A 17,650-nucleotide genomic window follows, 5' to 3' on the forward strand; every position below is an offset into this window, starting at 1 on the left:
GTTTTCTATTTTGAAATTGCCTGAGTGGCATTTGCGATATATCTTGGAACAATGGTTAAGCTGTAATTTTAAACTTTTCTATACCCTATAGAATATACCTTAATTTCGTTTTACTGGTAGCATTCATAGCAACATTTCGGAGAAATAAACAGCATCAATTTAGAAATCCATATGAACACTTATTTAATATTTCAGTATGCTTATTTTAAATGGGCCCACAAGTATATTTATGATATGCATCGTCATTTTCTTTTTCTTTTAGAAAAAAAAACACGAAAAGGCCATGCTTTTACAAACTATAGTGTGCTGTACTTTACCAGTGATTGTATACACTTACGGTATTTATTAATCTCTCTTCCTACCTCCATTTTTTCGAGTGTTATTCATACAGCTACGAGCACTTGTTTATATGTAAAATAACTCTTCTTTGTAACTTATATTTATTTCCTTATATTCTATGCTCAACCCTTCTCAATTTTTTTTACCATTTAAAACAGGTCCCAAAACACACTTTGTTCTTTAATTCATTACAATGTTTAATCATTAAGAGGGGATGTTTTAATGATTAATCAATTTTAAAAGCAATAGTTAATCAAGAAAGCGGTTAAATTGTATTTTACGTTTTCATTTTTTTAATTACTATTTCATTTCTCATACAGTGGAATTAACGTGGACTTAACTGCTTCGAATATGTTTTGACTACGTTGTTATATTTTCTCTGTGATGAAATTTTTCAAACCTCTTTGTTTGAATTAACTGTTTTCTTGTTTTTCAGAAAACATTGCTTTACACAAAACGGCTTGGCAGTTACATCCCTATCAATATAGGAATTACGACGCTTCCAAAGCTGTTGATGGGTTAAAAACAAATCTTCAAGCTACGGCATATCAGTGTACTATATCCGAGGAAAACTATAAGACAGCCCTCTGGCGTGTTGACCTAGGTGATATGCTCGGTGTCCATCACATCACCATATACTATAGAACAGACAACGATCCTTGGGGTAAGCATTCTTTAAATAACACTGAAAATATGTCGCTTTAATAACCTTAGTAAAAATGCCCAGTTGTTACAAAAGACATGACAAAATATTCTTTTCTCTCTCTCTCTCTCTTTGTTCTTCTTCTTCTTCTTCTTCTTCTTCTTCTTCTTCTTCTTCCTTTTCTTCTTCTTCTTCTTCTTCTTCTTCTTCTTCTTCTTCTTCTTCTTCTTCTTCTTCTTCTTCTTCTTCTTCTTCTTCTTCTTCTTCTTCTTTCTTTATCTAATTCTCTCCCTTTCTCTAGCTGTCTTTTTTTTAAAGATATCTTGTCAACTATCAACAGTTTTAATCAAGAGACGTTTCATAATGCATCAGAACTTTCGGCAGCTGGGTTACACGGTCAGTTTGAGGGTATAGTCTTTGTCAAAGCTGCTTTCTATACTAAACTTTATTTTATAATCAGAAGCTTGTTTTTAGGAAAAACAATGTTACGGGTAGAATTACTGTCCGGTATATTTTTCCGTGTGAAAACCATTTTTTAGGAAACTACTAAAATTGAACAATTATTTTAAACAGGTCTACTGTTTTAACCTAGCGGAAAACAGCGTAAATTATGTTAGTTATGTCAGCATAATTTCGATTCCCTTTATTAAACTATTTTGTTTCATATTTTTTAGTTAGATTTAAAGATTTGTTTAGAGTTTCAGTAAGAAGTTACAGAACGCAGTATAATCCACTAAACCAAGATGTTTGCATTAAAATGTTAGAAACACATTTGCATTCCACATATTCACTTTAGCTTTAACTGAAAAATAAGTCAAGTTGTGATTTGGATTTACATAATTTTGAAAAGGTCCCCGTAATGGATATGTCCCTAGATTTCTGGGATTTTCTGTGTACATATCAAACACGACGAAAAAAGAAGACGGGGTTCTCTGTTTTAAGGACAACCAACATTTTACCAATGAAAATATTCCAGCTGTGATAACATTGAACTGTACTCACCACGGTAGATACGTCATCTACTACAACAACAGGACATCAACTAATTTACCACCCTACTACTCCAAATATGCTTTCAACGAACTGTGTGAATTTGAAGTATATGGTAAGTTAAGATTGCATTACACTGTCTTTATATTTTAAAAGTTAAATTACAGATTGATGAATATAGTGTAGAAAAAATACAAACTCTAAAATTAAAAAAAGAAAGCTAAGCATATTTGTTTATATTGTATATGAAGGTTGCCCGAATCCTAAATACTTTAGCAAGAACTGTTCCCAGCCGTGTCCAGCTCGTTGTAACAACAGTCGCTGCCACATAGAGACCGGTCTTTGCTCTGGGTGTGCAGATGGATATCAGGGGCCGGCTTGTGAACAACGTTAGTATATCATTGAACTGATTATTAGAGAAAAAAATCATGTTTACCATTCAAATGGATATGTCATTTAAAGCATAGTTAAAAAAAGGTGATAGTACAAGTACCTCCCAAATGCCAATTTTTGGTTATTTTGAAAATCAGATAAAACTACAGCACCGATCTTCAAGCTTTGATTGTTTAGTAAATAGGTCAGTGAAATAAGCTGAAGTATTTCGGGGCCGTTACATTAATCATTGCAATCTAAAACCGGCTTCCCTGCCGCCGTGAATATTTGCAAATGAGTTGCATAGTTTAGTATTCTGTAAAACAATTTTATTCACATTCAAGAAATATACGGCGAAATTTTTAGAGCCTTGCCCTTGTGACTAATCATCACCGTGAATCAATCTTTCAAAAGATTTGCATTCGTTTAGGTTACGCGGGCATGTTAAGGCTTCCCGATTGATTTTACAGCGATACGTAGAAAGTCACTTGTCTGTACTTCATACGATATGACGTCATACTTAACTTTGACGTCACGATCTGCATTCCTGTCGATAGTTCTCAGGGAATGTTTCTTAACGTTAAAAGTGAATTATATCAAACCAGTATAATACCGCATGTTTCCTTTACACAGATGCTGCCGTTAATGTGAGACGTACAGAATTCATTCTTATTAAAAACCAGTATCAAATAATCGGCAGTTTTAAAGCTTCGTTTTAAGTAAAAGGCTATTTATAAACTAGTGGTTTGGAGACTCTCCCTGCTACGTGTAAACAACTGAATGAAGAAATTTTTATGCATGTAAAACCAGCTTGGCGCAGGTGAAAGATCAACACAATTTTAGAATATTTTACGTAATATTGGTAGAGAATATAAGTACTAATGTGAATCGTGTTTGGGAAACCTACGGATTTACCCCAATTTTTTGTAAATCGCTTTTGATTAGTAAAAATGTGCAATTTTTTGATGATTTTGTGGAATGTTTCAACACTATCTTCCATACACGAAATATCTATTTCTTTCCCAAGCAAGAACTTCAAAGTATATGACTTAACAAATGATTTTTATTGAAAAAAATGTATGATTTAATGTCATTAATCACCTGCACCGATGCAATTTAAATAGATCATACGCATTATTAGGACTCGCCCGTCACGAGATTACAAAGTACATATGACGTCACAAAAATGCATAAAATGCAATGTTTAACATTGTTGTCAATAAATGTATCATAGATTTTAAGAAATACTCCCGGTCAAAGTATTTTTACGATGATTAAAAAAATATCGTTTTCCAGTCGTATTTTAGCATCGGGACGCCTTAACATTGCTGCGTAGTAAACGGATGCTTAGAAGCGGTTATTACTCGGTACGAACATGTTTATCCCTCGTTAAACCCGAGGTAACATTTAACTGATAAAAAAGTGGTTTACAGAGTTTCGTTTATTCAGTATATCACCATACATGTAGATTGTCAGAATAGTACGTATGGAGCCGGATGTTCAGAGAAATGTGGACATTGTCTGAATGGAGAACATTGTAACCATGTCAACGGGACTTGTCACAGTGGGTGTGAGGCTGGGTATCATGGTATTAGATGCAAAAGAGGTAAAAAGACAATTACAATGTGTATTACATGTAAAACATATGCAAAATTAATACATTATTTTTTGTATTTTTTTTTATTTCATCTACGTGGTAAACATTAAAATCACTGTTTCGTAATAAAAAAAGCAATTATGTTATAAAGCTTTGCATGATTCGTTTTAAAATTTCCGATTTACAACGACTTTTAATCAGATGTAAATTTAGGGAAAAAAAACATGACATGAAATATTTATAGTCTAGTGTATTCAAGTTACAAAATCGAATAAATGAATAACAATTTTGAAAGACTGAATATAATTTCTTATTTCTTTTTTTTTTTTTTTTGTTTAAGAGTGTCCTTCGGGGATGTTCGGAATTAATTGTTTGCAAAACTGCAGTGAGAATTGTTATAATGAATCGAGTTGTAACGGAAAGACTGGAGCCTGCTTAGGTGGCTGTATGAGTGGTTGGATGTCGCCAGTATGTACGAAAGGTACACTGCTGATGTTATCCTAAGTGTGGAGATTAGTGATGCAATACACTTTGTTGCAAAACACCAGAGTTGCGTTTCACAAAAAAACATAAGGGCGAAGTCATGCATTTTTTTCGTTTCATGGACAGATTTTTAATGAACACTATTCATTAAAAAAGCATACATTTACACTGGAGGACTATATATTTATGGGTTGAGCCTAATATGGCCCCCTTAATTGAACATCATCATTTTACTGTAATTCTTTGTTTTCTTTGTACAGATATACACTTGAAGTATATTAATATGTTTAATTTTGAAGTGCCCACAATTTAAAAAATATGAAATCATAAAGTTTACCTTTTCCCGCCATTTCTGTATTTTAAGCATAAAACGGCTTGATTTCAATCAACTAAACGAAAGATATTGTTTTACTTTATGGCAATCTTTAAACAATAAACGTTATCAAAAGGGTAAAAAAGGAAAAAAAATAGAATGTCAAAGGCAAATATGAAAATTAAGCAATTAAATAGTTCAGGTTTTTTTTTTCCAAACACATTAGATTTTCGACTTTGACTCGTTAAAAAAAAGAAAAAAGAAGAAAGAATTGGTTAAATTTAACTCCCAGATAAAAAAAAAGTATTCAATTGACCTAAGAATCTAGTGATGTAAAAAATTAACATATTGGATAAATATGGTGGTTTTGAAAGTTACCCTAAATAAATGCCTGTTGTAAAATTTATCATGATTTCATAATCATTCGTATTGAGAAAAAAAATATGAGAGTAACTAGCATATAATGTTACATTTTCAATTGATTTTAGAATGTGTAGCTGGAAAATACGGACAAAATTGTTCGCGAAACTGTAGTAGATATTGCAAAGATTCAATGGCTTGTGACAAAAACACTGGAGAGTGTGATGGAGGATGCGTTGACGGATGGAGATGGCCCATGTGTAATAAAGGTGATTTAATCATATGTTGAAAGGTTAATACTCATCATTCATAATGATCTTAGAATTTGATCGCCACAAAGTGACGTCATCGTCATGTTTAAGCATGTGGAATATCTTACTTGAAAATAAATATTTGTTTAGGATGTACATCTTATGGAGTCAACATCTTGCTATAAAGATATTACTTATTTTTGGGCGTACGTAAACAAAATATGTACAGAACTATCAAAAAATGAATAATATATGCAAACAGTTTATACGGACATTCAGGAGATGAAATGAAGGATAAAGTTTATTTAAAAAAACATAAAAAAATATTCACGATATAAGAAACAGTTGTATAGATATTTTTTTTTTATAATAGAATGTGACGACGGAACGTATGGGACAAATTGCAGTAGTAACTGTGGTCACTGTTATCAAGGACAGTCATGTGACAAGGAGACGGGGGCGTGTCCTGAGGGATGTGGGGCTCGATATGATGGGATGTACTGCAATATAAGTAAGATATAGAGATAAATAAATCAAATAGTTTAAATTCAAGCGAAAAAAATCAAAATGATAATTTTATTTTAATAAAAAATACCTTGTGAAAAATGTAAATATTAATCGTCGTACTTGTTTTATGGACATTTTAAAATATACAGTTTATAAAATGAAATCCTGAAATACCTGTAAATGAATATATTTTCTTTTTTGAAATTCTTTCGTTATCTTATATTCATAAAGATAATATATGTTTTAGCTGGTTTAATATGTATAATAAAGATATATTTGTTGAGTTCAAATAGAACCGAAATATTTCGAATTCATAGATGTTCAGAGAAGCATACAATTGATAAATATTCTTCTATAATAAGTGTTAAAGTCACTATCTTTTATTGTTAAAATTAAACAAAACAAAATGTTCACGTCTCTTGTGTGAGTTTATCAACACCAGCACATTTTAAAATGTATTTCTTAAAGGGTAATTATAGCCTGTAGCTCCCGGTCTGAAAAAATCGAATTGTCTTCAAACTGATTTTTTTCAGACTGGAAGCTACAGATATGCAGCTAAAGTAAATAACACATGCTTCCAGTGTAAATTGTTTTTTGTAATGCAAGCTTTTAGGAAAGCCCAATCGCTTTCTCGAGCTTTTCCGACAAAGAAGCGGATAGCGAGTACATTAAATATATCACTAGTTATTTGATTTCCTCTCTAAAATTTTGTATGTTGTTAACTTAAATATAGCTGATGATGACTGCTGGTTTTTGGTCATTCGTTGATGTTCCGAACTCTGCATCAAAAAACACATACAAAAAGTCGTAATAACCCTAATGACTTACTTAAAATTATCGCCTTTGGATTCTAATAGTAATATTCATAAATATTAAGTCATATTATATTAACACAGTGTGGACTTTTTCAATGTATCTACTTCCAAATTAGCCAATCTGTAAGACTCTGCCTCTCATTGTTAAAGCTAAGCCCATCTGAAAAAAAGTGTTTAATTTTACGAAAAGAGGGATAATTCAAAACCGGATAGGAATTTTCATCATGTATAAAATGGAACATCACATGGCATATTATCAGATCTGAAAATATCAAAAGGCCAGTTTTACAGAGGGAACATTTTAATTTATTCACAAAATCTCAAATGTTATAATATATGGTTTACATGTACTTATATGCAAGCATTTTGACATATTAAAGTGTTTAGACTTTGGCACCCAGTTAATTTTTGGGCCTCACAATGAGTTCAAAGTTTACTGTAAGTTTATATCCCGTATAACAGTTGTTTAAGGTCTTTGTATCATTTACTTCTTGTTCGTTAGCAAATAGCATCCCATAGCATATCATTTAACAAAATTTGAACTCGGTTTTGATGCCATATATTATAAGATTAATTGAATTGAATTACACAATACTTTTCAAATTTAATTCTTTTGATTCAAAAGATATTTGTATAAAAAACTACGGTTTTGAAAGAACATAGAAAGAAAAAATATATTTACATCAAAACATCTTTCTTGCATATCAACAGTTAAGTTGTTTTAATTTTTTTACTTGATGTTTGTACATATATTTTTAAGAAGTTTTAAAGTTTTAGGTTGAAATGTTTGGAAGAGTTCTGTACACGTAGGTGTGTTTGTTCAAATCTCAATGCACAGTAAAGCATACCAAAGCAATCCAATGGATTAAGACCTTTGTTTTGATTTCTCATTACAGAGCATTCATTGAAAATGCATACCGTAACATATCATGTTTATATTATGTATTGTAAGTCCTTTTAAGTTATAAGAATAATAATGGAAACATGTCATTTTTCAAAGCATTATTATAAGGTATATTCCTTTTCAGTATCCTGCCTAAATTCCATTATGTAAATTTGTAGTGCACTTTTTTGTGATTAACCGAACTGTTATATAGGGACCCCATTGAATATATACTTTTTAACAAGGCTTTTATAGGCTATCCTTAGGTAAAGATTATCATTTGTATGTCATTAAATCAATATAATAACAATATTGAACAAATTTATTCTGATGGACTTGAATAGTGCTGTGATAATTTCGAGTTTTTTTTTAATTATTTAATGGATTTTATGTGTATTATCATGGCATTCTGTGATATATTTACCTGAATAAAATAAAATACAAAAGTTAAAAAAGTAATGCCAATAAATGAAATTAAAACCACAATGCATCATGTCTGCGTTTATACGCGTATCTAGATCAACCTTGTTTTCATTTAGCATGTCAAAGAGTGTACTACGGGCCCAATTGCGACTTACTTTGCAATAGTTCTTGCAACAATCATCGGTGTGACTATGGACAATGTAAACAGGTATATCAGTAATAAAAATTTAGATCAGGCGAAAAAATATTGTTCCTTTTTGCATGTTTATTTTTAGAACATAACACAAATGTATTAAATGCGAGTATTTTTCAAAAGCAGAACTGATTTGTATTGCTACTTCCTTGGCGTAATCATCAAAGTGGGTTTGATACCAGAATTAACTAACTATCGACTGTGCTGTTTATACAAGAAACATAATTTGCCAACCTAAACAACAATAGATTTATTTTTATTTTTTTAATAAATGTGAAGAAAAGTTTATTTTACCAATAGTATTTTATATTTTTTTACCACTAGTACTTTATATTTTTTTTCAATTTTTAATACACATCAAACGTTAAACTGTCTTCTACGTTTTCCCTTTATCGTTTTAGCTTTTATTTTATGAATTTGTGCAGAGTCGAAACAAATTTACTCTCTCTCTATGTCTTTCTGCCTCTCTCTCTCGCTATCTCTCTTTTTCTTTCTATCTCTCTCTCAGTTGTTATTCTTTTTATTTCTAATTCATTTCAGGAAAATGAAGAAAATGGCGTTAGAGGATATCAAAACGGACACTTGACCATGTTTATTGCTATTGGGGTATCAGTAGGAGTGTTGACTGCGATTGCAGTGACTGTCAAAGTATACAAAAGGTATTATTGTTAAAGTGCTCATGTAAAAACGTACATGTATATCATACATGTATAAGCTAAATGAAGACATTTTTGACCAGGTTTGGACCAAATTACATTATAACGTAAAGCATTACATTATCATTACTTTTTGAATTAGGGTGTTCAATAATCATTAGCATTACTCAATGTTCTTAAAGTAATGCATTAAATTACAATTTCAAAATAACTGTTACCATTATTTAATGATTTCTTTGATTTTATCTAAACACGCATCATATAGGATAAGAATGTATTATTTTATTACGAAATCTCTATACAAAAATCGTTTGCATCCAGTTCAAATTGATTGCTTTTTGTTTGGTACTTTAGGTATATTTGAATTTTAATTTATCAATTTATAATTATCAATTCATTTTTTTTTCGAGAAAACTAACAATCATTAATAAATGCTTTAACACTTTTTTTTGAAATATTAAATTGATCACACAGGCGGCGTGGAAAGAAGAATCATATGTCGAGTACAGTATTACAAAATTCAAGTAAGTAGATTACAGCATTAAGAATTGATTTCAAAAAAGGCTTGCTTACAAAACAAAATGTGATTGTAAAAATTAACTATAATCTTCAAATTTTAAGTTACAATGAATACGTGTACGTATTCGGTGATATATTACTATAACGTATTTTTTAAATATTTTAATAACAAAATCTATAGGAAACTCAAGTCATTAATATCCCAAATGAAAGAAAAAGAATCGTAGGGAGTGCATGATAAAATATTGATATTAAATTATACATGTAATCTAGGATAGAGATCTGGTGGTCAATGAAAACCAAAGCTGATATATAAAGTAATTAAGGAGGGTTGGATGGACGTGGTCATTTTAGAGTGTCTTTATCTCCTTCAGAAAAAAGAGTTCTGAATAACAAAATAGAAAAATATTATTATTTCAAAGCTAATATATATACAGCTGTACATGTAATGTTTTACTAAATGATACTCTCAATAGTTGATAGCTTAAAAATCACATTTAAAAATCCAAAGACATTCTGATAGGTATTTTGTTGACCACCCATTCTCCCTAAATGAACGATATTAGAATGGAACGTGGATATCAAACAACGGCGTGTTTATTGAATCAATGCATAATTATGTGTTTTCAGAAAAACAGCCGAACAACAAGGACGTTTCCTCTCGGTGCAACGATAAAATTCAAGATCCCAAGTGTCATGGAGAGTCATCTTCACAAATGTCGGAATATTACTGCGAACTGCCGGAAACAGGATACAATGATAATGCAACTGAAAATATTTATGAAGAGGACGTTTCCTCTCAGTACGACGATAATATTCAAGGTCCTAAGTGTCATGGAGAGTCATCTTCACAGAAGTCAGAATATTACTGCGAACTGTCGGAAACCGAATATAACGATACTGCAATAGCGGAAACCGAATACCATGATACTGCAATTGATAATATCTATGAAGCGATCTGATTTGATTTTTTATGAATTTAACTTATTCGTTACAGTTTTTTTCACCGATTCCGATATTCAATAAAGTTCATGATTTTTTTTTTACCAGCTGATTTCAATGATATGGAAGCCCAATATACAGATGAAATAAATGAAGCTGTGTCAATGTGATAACCATGTAAAGAATTGTGTCTCATCTTTCTATGAATCGAATAATTTGTATGTATTAAATTTATTCGGTTTTATTGCAACGATTCCGTCATTCAACAGAATTAAATATCTATATGTTTTATTTTTTACAGGTGGATGTATGTTAACTATGGTTTTTTTTCAAACGATACATGTATAACTTTAATATTTAGGTTACTTTCGTCATTTGACACATTAGTTGTTAAGCAATGCAGACTAAGTATAGCCAAGCAAGGTGAAGACACCACGTGCCTGATGCTGTTGTAATTGCGCATTTTAGGCGATGTGACAATATTTACATGCAGTTGGAAAAAAAAATAACGAAACTTGACTTGAAGTTTTGTTATAGACAAAACACGTGAAGATGTCGATATTTGAATGATTATTAAATTCATTAACTATATATCAGTTTATTATGTGCCGTAGTTCATACAAACAACACTTCAAACGCTTTCACTGAATCATGATAACAGTGTGTGTTCATTACGAAAGTACATAATTTGTATTTTGTTGTACGTTTTACTGATACAATCATGGAACGGATGCATTTCTTTATAATCTTATAACAAAAAAATCTTTGAAGATAAGAAAACGCCATTGTCACGGATACCACCACCAACAATTGAGGAAGGCGCTGATTTTTCCTCTTTCTTAAGTTGATTTTAAAAAAATCACTTGTTCGGATTTTTATATATTTGTTTTACATGTATTTGTTGTATTATCTTATCAAGAATAAAACTGACTCATTCTCCTTGGTTTTTGTATGTTAAGAAAATATATTTCGCAAAAAATACTTATTAGAATGTTAAATAATTGCTCACTGGATATAACATTATATCATTAATTTCAGTTGATAAAATACTTTTTACGCATTCAGATTTTATTTTGTATGCTTATCGTTAATATTGCACGTTATATAATACTTTCAAAAAATTAGTCTTTCTGTATATATTGGGATACAGACTCATGAACTTTGGTACAGTGTATAACTAATTTGTACAAAACATCGTATGTTACTTTGAATAGAAAAGTTAATTGAAATGTCAGTTTAAGAAGAGAAATATCTAAAAAAAAAAAATCATAAAACTGTAAAAGGAGGGTGTTTAGAGTTCGAAGAAAATGATGTTACGATTTTTATAGTGCCCGTGACGTATATCCCATTACAGCATTATTGTAAATAATAGCATTTATGTAAATTGTGATATGTTATTTTTATGCTAGTACCAAAAATAGTAGTCTAGTTATAATATAATTGTAATTCTAATTTTTGAGTACTTTTGAGTATTTAGCTGATCTTCCTTTTTGTTTACATTAACCAATCAGAGTGCGGCATTTAGTCGCGCGATGTTTTGACTACGTCACTTTAACTGTCAGCTGTCAACAAGTTTGTAAATACCCGAAGTCAATTTTATTCACATGCAGAGTCGTGTGTACTAATTTTGATTCACATGCAGAGTCGTGTGTAATAATTTTGATTCACATGCAGAGTCGTGTGTAATAATTTTGATTCACATGTAGAGTCGTGTGTACTTATTTTGATTCACATGCAAAGTCGTGTGTACTAATTTTGATTCACATGCAGAGTCGTGTGTACTAATTTGATTCACATGCAGAGTCGTGTGTACTAATTTTGATTCCCATGCACAGTCGTGTGCAATATTTTTTCTGGTTCACGTGCAGAGTCATGTGCACTATTTTTCTGGTCAGTATGCAGAGTCGTGTGGACTATTTTTTCTGTTTCTCACTCATGGTCATGTGGACTATTACTAATGCACATGCATCGATTCCATTTTTATATGCTCATGCAGATTCATGCACACATGCTTTATGTGTATTGTTACATATATGTAAGTTTACATGTGAATCTAAAGATATACACTTTTTTGACGCAAGTCTTATAATTGCATTTTCCTATTAAATGTTTGTGTGTCAAAAATTGCAATTAATCAAATAATAATTAGCTCGTGTGCACCTATATCCGCATGATTTGAGTGTAAATTTGTACACTCAAAAGTTGCATTAATTGTATATGGGGTACATTTAGAAAATTGATTTTAACAGTTTTAAAATATCTTGTAGACATTAATTACCATGCCAAAACGCAAACATCCTGTGGAGACAAGTGAAGGTACTAGAGCAAAACATAAACCTCAGGCTGAAGCAATCGATTACCAAAGACTTGCGCAAGAAATTGTTAAATTGCAAAAACCCAACTCTGATGCATCAAGCAGTACAGTGGTACCCCTAGAAAATGCTGCATCTGCTACATATGCAAACACCGTCAATGAGTTACCTACACCAACGACTGCTTCTTCGTCTATGCAAGATAACCCTATACTGTCAGTAGTATCTCAACTTTTAGAAAACACAGGTGAGCCAGTAGGCACAAACAAAGGTTTATTCAATTCTGATAATCTTATCTATGTAACAGAAGGTATTCCTCTTGGTGCAACAATTCCACAAAAGATAAAGGCAAAAATTTGGTCGAATGAATTTTTTAATTTAAAAGTATTATTGTCGCACCAAGATGAAGAACCTCTTATGTTGTGCATTACTCCAGGGGTCATTAATGTGCAGCAAAGTTTAAAATCAAAAACCCCCATGTTCATCAGTCAGTGGACTGATGCCTTTCTTATCTTTATTAACATTAGAATTCAGAAACACCCATCAGAAACTCCCCATTTATTAAAATACATGAGCTTTATTAGAGAAATGCAAAGACTGCATGGGGATGTTGCTTGGAGAACATATGACGAATCTTTCAGAAAGCTTAGGGAGTCTTTGGCTGTAGATTGGCAAAAACCTATTGAAGAATTAAGAGGTAAATGTATTGCCATGTCCAACATTTGTAGTGAAAAATCTTACTAATATTATTGATTTTGTTGGTTTGAACCCTGCTCTATACAAGGGTCACAGCTTCAGGATAGGGGCAGACACTCATGCAGCACATTTGGGTTATTCTGAAAACTGCATTCAATAAATAGGAAGATGAAAATCTGATGCTATTCGCAGATACATATGTCTGTCAAGCTTTACATTTTAAATATGTATAACAAATGCTATGTATATAAAATTTTCTTGGAAGATTTTCACAGTTCAGAAGTTAACTGCTGTGTATTATAATTGTATCTGATATGCATTGTTTGTGTTTTGAATTCAATGTATAGATTAGTTGTATTTCAAAATTCAGTTCTCATCACAATTCCCTATCATTTGTCTTCTATTGGACATTATTCAAAGTGTGATTCATGTATACATTTATCTATACTATGTGCATGATGTGGTTACACATAACATAACACAGGTCAGAAGTAAACTGATGTGTTTATGTCTGCTGTATAGTTTTTTAACCATTGTTTCTGTTGTTTGATTTTGTCATTTGAGTAACATGTGCCTACTGGTTCATCTGAAAATGTTTGATTACATGTATATCTGTCTTTAAAACATGTTTGATAATATAACAAACTTTTAACATGTATATTTTATAGCAGCTGTTATATTAACACAGGGCAGAAGTCAACTGATGTGTTTATACTTGCAAGGTTAAAAATAAGATGTTCCAAGTGGTATTCAAATTTATAACTGGTTTGGTTATAGATAATCTGTGCCTTCATGATATATTAATATTTATATCTCCATATAAGGCAGGCGTTAGTCATTGCCATATGTGTTGTATGTACTGCCATCTTTCATATTGTTGACTACCATGATCTGGCTAGTCCACTTTGTGTGGGGTCTTTTGTGCAAACCTGCTGTTTGCTTTTGGTGGCTGTTTTTGGTCAACAATATTTTTGTTGCATGTATATTTGGTACATGTTGATAATGTATACATCTTTGTTTAATATGGGGGAGGTCATTTGCTCACCTTTTATAACTTACATTCAATGTCTGGTTATTGATATTATGACTGTTTGAAGACCTCCCCTTATTGCCTATTTTTTCTTATTAGCAAAATAAATGGCAGTACATACACACAACCATGTTTTATATTTTTCTATCAATCCTAGACAGATCAACAATATTACATAATACAGCATTATTGTAAATAATAGCATTTATGTAAATTGTGATATGTTATTTTTATGCTAGTACCAAAAATAGTAGTCTAGTTATAATATAATTGTAATTCTAATTTTTGAGTACTTTTGAGTATTTAGCTGATCTTCCTTTTTGTTTACATTAACCAATCAGAGTGCGGCATTTAGTCGCGCGATGTTTTGACCACGTCACTTTAACTGTCAGCTGTCAACAAGTTTGTAAATACCCGAAGTCAACCCACCCTCCTTCCCCTTCATCACCTTTGTAGTTGGGGATTTATTTTGCAATGTATTACACATGTATGTTGCTGTTGGTGTGAAATGCTGTTTTTGGTCAACAATATTTTTGTTGCATGTATATTTGGTACATGTTGATAATGTATACATCTTTGTTTAATATGGGGGAGGTCATTTGCTCACCTTTTATAACTTACATTCAATGTCTGGTTATTGATATTATGACTGTTTGAAGACCTCCCCTTATTGCCTATTTTTTCTTATTAGCAAAATAAATGGCAGTACATACACACAACCATGTTTTATATTTTTCTATCAATCCTAGACAGATCAACAATATTACATAAATTTCTATAAGTAATCATTTCGCTGGCTTGAGTGCTACGAGAGTGAATATTACTTCCTGATCTAGTAAAAACGCTTCTTCAGTTGTGATTTTCTTTGTCTCAAAATTTAATTTTGGATTAACTAACCAATGTTAAGGTGAGTGCAGTTTAGTTTTTTTGTTTCTGATTAGTTGTTTGACTTTTTTTAATGAAGAAATTGTTAGATGGAGGAAGACCCCCCCCCCTTCAAATACGCAGACAACCCCTTCCAATAAGCAGAAAACAAATATTAAAGGAAGATATTTTTTTCCTATAAGAACCGATTTTCATTATTGTTTTAATATACATTACATTTACAGGAAAATGTGCATTCACTTTAAAAAATTTCCATTTTTGGAATTACAAATATTTAAAAAATCTGGGCCTCATCTATTTAACATTTCACATCCGTTCAATTTATTACCCATGAGTAGTTGAACACGTGTAGTGATTATTAAAGTAATATCCAAGTCAAAGTTTAAAAAAAACTTGCTTTACTGATAGCTTCAAATGCCAGTACATAATGAAAACAATAGCAAATGTAAAGATTGTTACAAAATTTTGAAGTAATCAAATTACAATGCCAATGAAAAAAAATAAAATTAATGGTTCCCCTCCCCCCCCCCCCCCTCTAAGCGTTGCATACAAAAAGACATACATTTAATATCTCATATAAAAGTAAAAAATTAGGTGTCACATCTCAAAAAATTGATATATCACTTAAAATAAGCTTATTTTAGTTTTTAAAAAATCGAATTTAATTAGTTTTTGAATTCTAAGCTGAATATGCCAAAAATATCGATTGAAATATCAAATTATTGATCAAAAATGTTTTTCAGAACAAAATAAATATATCATAACACACAAATACTCTGGAAATTTAGTCTGTGCAGAAAATTCGGAGGCTAATCTAACAGTACTTTGAAACTTTTGAGTTATGAAAATTGAAAACCGTCCACCACAAACTATAGTTCCTAAAAAAACTCTGTAAATATATAATTTTCGTTTAACATTTTTGATATATAGGTTTATTAGGCATTGTTTAATATAAATATACAAATAGAATTAATATATGGTTCAAATTTTAAGATAAGAGGTGACATAAAACTGTTACCCAAAAGAGAGGAGCAAACCTCTCTATCAATAAATTACTCTATGCTATGCTATGCTATGCTATGGTCGGCTATGAAATTTGAACAAAAAAAAGCGTCCACACATTTCAAAGATATATGATAAGAAGCCAATATTTACTATTAATCTGCAATTTGAACATTTATTCTGACGGTTTGTTATTGTTATTTTATCGTTCTAACAATGCCGCTGCCAATGTTTGCCAAATAAAACAATTAAATCACACATATTGTTCTTATTTCCCTGTATAAATAAGACATTTAAAAATCGAGTTAAAATCATGTTTTATTACTATTCTATCGTATGATATGACGAATGAGATCGTATGCTATGGTATGAGATTTCAATCCTATGTTATGATATTTCAATGCTATGCTATGGTGTATGTTGTAAAAGATATGCTTAAACTGACTGTTTTGTTACTAAGCACTTTTAGCTTAGGCGTATGTTCATTGTGTCTTTTCCGAGTAATCAGATTACAAGGATGAACACCTTCCGACTAAAGCAAAAGATGCATTAATGTTGGTTTTTACTCGGGTTCATTGCGTTAGAAGTTTTTCAAAGTACATCAAATTATCCCGAATTTCCATACTCGGATTATTTTGATTAAAAACGTCTAATTTTACTTTGTTCTTTACAAATTTTTGAGTAAAAAGATTTCTCAGAGAGAGTCAGTCAACTGGCATTGTACAGAGCAATTTCATAATTAGCGTATTTTAAAAAAAATATGTTTTAAAATTGAACTTTATAATCTAGAAATTAATAAAGGTAGACTATGAAATAGGTGTATACATTTCTTTTTCAAACGGACCCGGTAAAGAAAATTTTTGAGGTATCAAAGAAGTATAATAAGGTATACAACATTCACTTACATCTACCAACCACTTATAATTGTGACTCACTTTCTCCCTCACAAAGATTTCTTTTCTTTTGAGATATAATATGGTTTTGTTTACTTTTATTCCATAAGAATGAAACAGTAATAGAAGTGGATCAATAAGATAATAATTGTCCGTTTGGTCTATAAATGATACATGAAATAACATGTAGCATACATCGCTAGATATCCGTATGTTTTATGATGCAAATGTTAGCCGAGCCTGCTCGCTACAGCTCACTACAACATTAGCATGTGTTGATTGCATTCTATTATCACTTTATATTATATAGCATACTTACATGTTCCCTGTTTTTAGTTTAATATCTTTATTTCTCTCATTCCGATAGAGAAAAATATTAGTTTATAAAATTAATGTTAGGAATTCTAATATGTTTATGCTTAAGTATAAAATGAAATATTCAATCTACAAATGTTGTTCTTTTATTCGCCTATTTTATGATACTTATTCTATTTAAGTTTTGAAAGTAATTCAAATAGTTAAAACTACCCACAATCACAAAGCACT

At 31.0% G+C, this 17,650-nt stretch overlaps 2 protein-coding genes across 2 annotated transcripts in view; both read left to right on the top strand.

The window, feature by feature from the left end:
• The window catches only part of LOC105342635 (cell death abnormality protein 1), a 93,209-nt gene extending 82,022 nt beyond the window's left edge, over positions 1-11,187 (top strand). Inside the window, exon 12 of the mRNA XM_066067377.1 lies at positions 9,975-11,187. Within this exon, the coding sequence (XP_065923449.1) occupies positions 9,975-10,306 (332 nt within the window). The 3' untranslated portion in view covers positions 10,307-11,187. The remainder of the gene's footprint in view (positions 1-9,974) is intronic.
• On the top strand, positions 256-8,196 carry LOC136273537 (multiple epidermal growth factor-like domains protein 10). Its single transcript, XM_066078099.1, has 9 exons — positions 256-338; positions 776-1,003; positions 1,833-2,087; positions 2,224-2,361; positions 3,813-3,950; positions 4,282-4,422; positions 5,226-5,366; positions 5,722-5,859; positions 8,093-8,196. The coding sequence occupies exons 1-9, from the start codon at positions 284-286 to the stop codon at positions 8,194-8,196; spliced, it is 1,338 nt and encodes a 445-aa protein (XP_065934171.1). The 5' UTR covers positions 256-283.
• Positions 11,188-17,650: the final 6,463 nt, after the last annotated feature.

The sequence above is a fragment of the Magallana gigas genome, chromosome 1 (assembly GCF_963853765.1).
Source record: "Magallana gigas chromosome 1, xbMagGiga1.1, whole genome shotgun sequence".
NCBI lineage: Eukaryota > Metazoa > Mollusca > Bivalvia > Ostreida > Ostreidae > Magallana > Magallana gigas.

What these genes read in the sequence shown, in the direction of transcription:
- LOC136273537 (XM_066078099.1), top strand. Translation starts at nt 284, where the DNA reads ATGCTTTTACAAACTATAGTGTGCTGTACTTTACCAGTGATTGTATAC. An exon ending in GTGTGAATTTGAAGTATATG is followed by an intron (nt 2,088 to 2,223) that starts GTAAGTTAAGAT and finishes TTGTATATGAAG; the next exon opens with GTTGCCCGAATCCTAAATAC. An exon ending in TGGGATGTACTGCAATATAA is followed by an intron (nt 5,860 to 8,092) that starts GTAAGATATAGA and finishes GTTTTCATTTAG; the next exon opens with CATGTCAAAGAGTGTACTAC.